The sequence below is a fragment of the Nicotiana tabacum genome, chromosome 1 (genome assembly GCF_000715075.1).
Source record: "Nicotiana tabacum cultivar K326 chromosome 1, ASM71507v2, whole genome shotgun sequence".
Lineage (NCBI taxonomy): Eukaryota > Viridiplantae > Streptophyta > Magnoliopsida > Solanales > Solanaceae > Nicotiana > Nicotiana tabacum.
The window spans coordinates 179,471,800-179,478,835 of record NC_134080.1 but is presented as its reverse complement, the minus strand read 5'-3'; the positions used below and the strand labels follow the sequence as shown (position 1 = coordinate 179,478,835).

General features: G+C 35.4%; 1 protein-coding gene across 7 annotated transcripts; it reads right to left on the bottom strand.

Annotated features, from left to right (window-relative positions):
• Positions 1–843: 843 nt before the first annotated feature.
• On the bottom strand, positions 844–6,792 carry LOC107824136 (transcription termination factor MTERF4, chloroplastic). 7 transcript variants are annotated; one of them, XR_012710535.1, is made up of 4 exons: positions 4,901–6,792; positions 3,113–4,634; positions 2,935–2,994; positions 844–1,210 (listed from the first exon to the last, which is right to left on the bottom strand). XR_012710535.1 is itself a non-coding variant. In XM_016650873.2 (2 exons), exon 1 carries the CDS (start codon positions 6,384–6,386, stop codon positions 4,908–4,910), a length of 1,479 nt encoding a protein of 492 aa, XP_016506359.1. In that variant the 5' UTR covers positions 6,387–6,792; the 3' UTR covers positions 2,818–4,634; positions 4,901–4,907. The 7 variants fall into 7 exon arrangements, 1 of the variants encoding a protein (XP_016506359.1); XR_001656788.2 differs by having other exon boundaries at positions 2,935–3,639; positions 4,548–4,634; XR_001656789.2 differs by having other exon boundaries at positions 2,935–3,636; positions 4,548–4,634.
• Positions 6,793–7,036: the final 244 nt, after the last annotated feature.

Sequence of the window (7,036 nt, the reverse complement as noted above, 5' to 3'; positions counted from 1 at the left end):
GGATATGGTTTGGAGTTTATATCTCAATTTTGAGGGAGTTTTGGTGAAGATTAGACATGATTTTAGCTGAATTTCAGATTGAAACTCGAAGAAGAAGACATCATATACATTATATTTACGAAATTGTAATAAAATTGTAGAAAAATTGTATTATGTTATTACATACATATATATATATTATTTAACTATTGTATGAAAGTTGAACAATATTGTATAAAAATTATATTTAAGTTGTATGATATTGTAGTTGTATATAACTAAGTAGAAATAATGTATGAAAATTGCAGATAAGTTGTAGATATTTTGTATAATATATAATTAGTTGTATGAAATTTATTTTTACTATGTATAAATCAGATACAAAATATACAAAAGACATATTGTATAAATTTTGTATAAAATTTGTGTTTAAGTTGTATGTTATTGTAGTTGTATTTAACTGAGTAGAAATAATGTGTGAAAGTTGTAGATAAGTTGTATAATTGTTTACCGTGAAAATGGTAACAACAATTAAATTTGTAAATGAGACTCTAAAAATATGTGATCTATTTTTATGCTAGTTGTTAGAGCAGTTGATACTGGGTGTATGAAGTTTAATGGTGAAATACGAGTTAAAACGAGGCAATGATCAAACTGAAGGGCTTGCTATCCGGGCTTCGAACTGGTCGATGAAAGGCCTTGCGGTCTATATCCGGCTCTAGCTCGAGCTATCGAGGGTAGCCGGGAAGGGGATAACAATTAAGAAATAATTAAACAAGGCTCTTAATGGCCAATATCGAACAATAAATGAAGAACAAGTATGAAAGAAAAAAATGGAAAGAGTAGCCTCGAGCAAGTAAGTTAGAGAGAAAAGAGAGAGATATTATTGATCTTGTGTAGAATGGTTGAAGCAACAACAGCCCCTTACAAAGTGGTGTGGATTCCCTTTATATAGGAAGGGAATCCGGTTTATAGTACAACATACATTAATTATAAAAGCATGGAGATGGGACGGCTAGACGTGACGCCTCGACACAGGCTCTGGTTAGGTCGGCTCTGTCAGACTTAGCCGCGTGCCTTGGGAATTCCCCTTTTTACTCTAGCCTCGATCTTCGTCTTCTTTGGGTCGGGCCTCGACGAGCCCCGAGAGAGGGGACTCGGTCGCAACTCCACGTCCTCGGGGTCTCGAGATATTCTTCCGAAGTGACTTGATAGCAAGAAATTAGGCCTTCTGCCACATACAATAATATATAATTAGTTGTAGAATTGTATAATCCAAAAATATGTTGAACTAGAATTGTTGATAATTTTCCCTCTGTTTTCTGTTCTATGATCAATCCAAATGCTTCATACTTCATTATGATATCTGATAAATTTAGTGAGTGTTCTGGATTGTCCTTATACTTTATGTCCTATTCTGTCTCAATAATAGTAAGGAAAGGATTGAATTGGAAGCTTCGAGTCGGTTACAAACAATGGAAACTAAATCTTGTTTAGTTACTTGTTATTCTTGTTATTGTGGCATCCGTCGAAGGTAACTTGAGTACTAGGTGGATAAATTATAGTACTAGCAGAAAATCCAAAAGTTTCAATCTATTTTTTTCTTATTTTATTGCCTGAGGGCTGAGACATTATTTATAACATACGACAAGTAAGAGTAAGTAAGTTCGAAAATTGGTCAAAACTAATTTAACTCACATGTGTAAGAAACTGCATTTAGTCATTAAGCATTGATTAGATATCCCATTTCTTTTAAGAATTAAGAACGACACAATCCCACTAGTGTATATTATATATCAAACTCTGTTGCAACACGAATGATCTTTTCTTCCTTTATGTGATATCTACCTCTGTGGCTCAACAGTAAGTGTAGTGATCTGTTAAAATTAGATTACTACTTAGTTCATGATCCGATGATCCGAAAGTAATATACTTGTTAATAATTCTGTAATCAGTTTTAAGATCTATATATGTTTTGTTCGGTATGGGATTTGATTTGAACTTCTTAACTTTAACTGGGTAGTAAACCAAAAATAATGCCTGAGAAAATAATGCCAAAGATCACATAAAAACAAAAATAAAAAAAACAAAAAAAACAGCGTTATTCTTTGAGTATTTTCATGATACTCGAGATCTGAGGTATTAGATTCTCTAAATCCCTAAATATAAGTTCAATATGGAGAGAAGAGGGGAGAGAGGAGAGAAAAAAGGAAAAGCGTGTAAGTAAATACCTTGATTGAAGGCACAAATAATGGATTTGGGAGCCTTTTAAGGTGGATTGTATATATTTTGTAAATAAAACTTGGTTATGCCGGGTAATTAACTAAATATGGACATTAAGGATAATAAAGTTTCAAATAATGTATAGGTATGAAAAAAAATCCCTTTTAAAAAGATACAAGCTAGAAATATCTATCTTTCTTCATTATTTTCTTGTAGATTATGAGTGAGTCAAATTTGCAAAAGCTTTCTTTTTCTCCTTCCTATCTGCTTAACTGCTTGGGTTGAGTAATAAGTGTTTCATCAACTGGCAGAACAGCAGAAGGAACAAGAAAACCTCTCTCTCTCTCAGTATGGAGAGATGTAGCAACTACAACAGAACAGGTGGAATAGGATGACCTTAAATTTGAGTTGAGTTGGGTGAAAGAAGGAGAGGAGAGGGGTTGGAGAAAGAGGATGAGCAGGTAGCAGTTAGGAAGCCAAGGAGAGGCATGTTCGGGGTTTTTGAAACGGAACCTACCCTCTGGAACTTTTTCTTCAACTAATTTTTGGAAGTTTCATATCACACATTCAACATATTCATTTGCTGATAAAGCTAGATACATGGAGGCCGGTAAATAAGAAAAATGGATACAATACTGAAGATCAAAATAACCCCACTTTGTTGCCATCACAAGATTAAAAAAAAAACTATCACCTGTCATGCCCCTATAAAGAATTCACAAAGTTAAGTACCTTGCCAATACCACCGACTTCTGACCACTCATGCAGCCTTCTATCAAGTCTTTTTCCTGCCTGCTTAATGTGGGCATTAAGGAAGAAAAGAACAGAAGCTAAAGCAGTAAAAAGTACACAGCTCACAATTACAAACTGCTAAACTTCACTTGAAACTTGCTGTGATCAAATTACTGACCTTATTACCAGCCGGGGCAGGGAGGTGGATGCTTACAAATGGAAATATGTAGAACTAATGAAGCATTTCGAGGATGCAAGACTCAGGTTTCCAAGTCAAATGGGGCTACGAGACAAACGTGGAGGATACATGCATCATACCATTGGAAGAGAATACTGCTACTTATTGCAATGTCAGTGTGTAAAAACTTGGAATCTTGGATAATAAGATATCCAGTCAAAAGACAAAAGCTGTACCCTAGTGATATTTTGTTGAAAGACACATCACCAGGCCTGTGGATAGAAAGAGACAAAAAATAAAAATTATATGTAATCATTTTTTCCTCAGCAGACATGGATGTAGCTGGTGTATTGCTTCACAAACATGGCCGGTAAGATAAATTCACAGCTTAGAGAAGACACTTCTCCCTGAAAAGTTTCAAGTTCATAGTTGAAAAAAACACCTAACCTACACTGTTATCATAGAAAGGAATAACATAACTGCAAAGCCATCAACTTCCATTTGCAACATTGATCACTCCAGATCTGCTGCAATATAGAGCAATAAAAGAAAAAATTGCAACCAACAGTAAATTTAGTACTATAGTAGATAATAAACACCAAAATAGATAGGAATAATTCAGCTTTTTGCATGCTCAATTCTATTTCACCACATTTTAATACTTCGCATCTGAATGATTTCAACTAGAAGATGTGTTCTACTAGGACACGGGAGCACAAAACTTCAAAATAAGACCACAGAATATGGCTCAACTTGGTCGTACTAACTACTCTATTATTTTATCAATCATGCGAAATACAAGATACTGAAGAATTTCCTGCCTTCTAGGGGTTTGCGACCATGGGGCTTCTTTTTTGTAATTGTGACTATGATTGGGCCCTACACGGTCCACTCGAATAAACAGGAGGTACTCCTTCCTATTGACAAGCCTAATACAATGAAAATTAATGCATGAGTGAGCTGCAAGTTAGCATGATAGAAATAGCATATCACCAAAGGGTGAGAGCTATTAGTCAATGGCAGGAACACCATCTACAAAGTATAATTCACACAGAACGGCTCGAAGTAATTATAATTGCTCTCACCAGCTTGTAGAACCCAAGCCCACGTAGTTGCTAATTTTCGATTTGCAGATTTCTAAAGCATTATCACACATTTGATAACATTTTTGCCTTCAATTGACAGAAAGTACCCTGTTCGAGCTACATAATTTCTCAATTCAGGAATTAAAAAGCTAGTAAGCTAAGCAAACATCACAACTGTGATTTTTCAACAACTTTAAATCTGAAACAGAAATTAAAGAGCATAGTCTACTTAATAGCTCTGAAAGATCATTGTTCTCATATGAGACTGGACAATATACCAATATGTAGAAGAGTATAATGTAGGAAGGCGAAAATCTAACATGTATAAAAGATAAGAGAAGTTTCCTTACATGGAGCTAGAAAATATCTCAGTTCAGGTTAAAAGGCTAGGATGTTAAGCAAACATCATAAGCTGTTATTTGTCAATGATTTTAAGCCTGAAACAAAGACATTCACCAATATGATAAGCAAAAGACTTCCTACATTTTACTCTTCTAAAGATGGTCCAAAATACTGAACTTGAGAAAGAAACAAACACAAGCAGTTAAAATCTACTCCATTGGAGAAATTGATAGCAATAGAAGTTAAAAATGCTGTGTGGGGGATATATATAATAAGTCAGAGAGGCAGTAAAAAAAGAGAAAATTATTGAAGACTTCAACTAATATTGAAAGATACCATAATTTATGCCCAATTCACTTACAAAGTTCCTACAAAGAGACAGTGCGTCTATAAAGTGAATCATCATCACTTTCCTCCTCTTCTGATACATTATCACTGCCTGCCATTTCTAACTTCCCACCCATACAAAATGATGGACCGGAACTTTCAGGCACTATATAATCACCATACAATCTCTCTTCAAATCTTTGGTCACTGCAGTTGAGAAACCAAGCCAAAGAACATTTGATTCCCTTGCTTTGCAACCTCTGGTACCTCGGCTTGATTCTTAATTCTAAACTATAAGTGAAATAGTCCGGAAAGTCCACAAGTTCTTCCATTGGCCTGCCCATATCACTCTTGAAAAAGTAATAGCCATTTTTCATGAAGCCAACTTGTACAGCAACTAACTGAGGACATTTTATAATCATCTTAGCCACATCATCAGCTGAAAAACCCCGCCCAAGAAGGAACTCTACAGGTTTCAATATAGCATGCTGTTGAAGGCTAACAATTTGCGGCATCCTCTCAATTACACGAGCAAACCCATCAGTATCAATCTTGCGCTTCAACTTAAAGAAATACTGTTGTGATGACAGCTTAGCCTTCAAAGGCAAACCAAGAATTTGCGGATATTGTGCAATAACAGAAGGCAGAGCTTCCCTCCTAATTCCAAAACTAAGCAAGCAATTTACATTCACTTTCACTGTCTGTTCAAGATCATATCCAAGCAGATACGCCCGTTTCTCGAGCATCCTTGCTAAAATTTTCTTCGGCAAACCCAACGAAAGCAAATAGTCCACAAACGGTTTAATCATGGTCCCAACTCTCATCCCCAATAAATATGGATATTGTGTTACCATTGGCCCTATATCCCTCGGATTAACCCCTATACTGACCAAGTAAGCTACTGAAGTACTCATCGTTCCCTCGAGCTTAAACCCTAACAACTCTGGGTATTTCATTAAAACATATCCAATATCAAGCTTCTCGACATCAAGCCCCCGTAAAAAATTGACAACCGGAACGAGCTCCACTACAACACTAGCATTCAAACATTGTGGATAACGTTTAACAAATTCACCAAGACTTGACCTTTGAATCCCTATTTTTTCTAAATATGTCAAAACAGGGATTACATTTTTCCTCACACTATATCCAAGCATTAAGGGATACTCATTGATATCATCAATTGTTAAACCAATATTCTGCAGAAATTCGACACGTTCACGCATGATTTCAACTGTAGATGGCAATTCTTGATCCTCTAATTCATTAGTGACTATGCCTATACTTTTTAAATAGTCAGAAATTATAACTCTTGAGACAAGTTTTTCTTTATTCTTTTGCAATATTCCCCATGTCACTGAAGGCATTTCATACTCAGGGAATTTTTTTGGCGACTGGGTTGAAAAGGGCCTCTGATTTATAGACGTAGGAAGATGAATAAATATTTTTTGAGGGTTTTGGTAGGTTTTTCCAAGAATTAGCTTCAAGAATGTATCTTTTCTTCTGAAAATTGAACTCATTTTAGAGAATCCTAAATTTTTGAGGTTGAAACTGTTACAGAAAAAAGAAAAAAAAAATAGGAATGGATGTAGAGGGGATTAAAGATTTACCTTTATTCAAGAATGAAAGAAGCTCGCTTCCATAGCTTCAAAGGGAATAGAGGGATTTGAGTATGTAAAAGACGACGAGTTCACTCTTTAGGCGGAAGTAAAAGACGACGAGTTCACTCTTTAGGCGGAACTTTTTCCCCAAAATGCGTCGCGTTACAAAACAATCCATCTGCAAACTGCGGTTCATATGCGTAACGTTGAGGCCAAAGACACCTTTGTATAAAGCAATTTGATAGTAGCACTCTTCTGCTATTACCTATAACTGATCCCTTCCAAGAGTTTGGTGGCTTGAGCTTATAGTCAAAGCTCACAAGCACCTTATCCTTTATTTATATGTTTGGTAAATAGTTAAAGTGCTTGTAAGTCAATAAGATGCACGACCTTGCATTATTTTAGCCCACTTACAAATTTGTAAATGTATAGTCAAATATCAATAAGTTTAGATCTGAATTTTTTTTCCAGTTTTTTTATTCTCTATATCTTCAAGCGTGAAATATTTCCATTCTCCTTTTTCCTCAAGTTTCTACATACTTATCTCAACTACGAAAATTCACAAACAG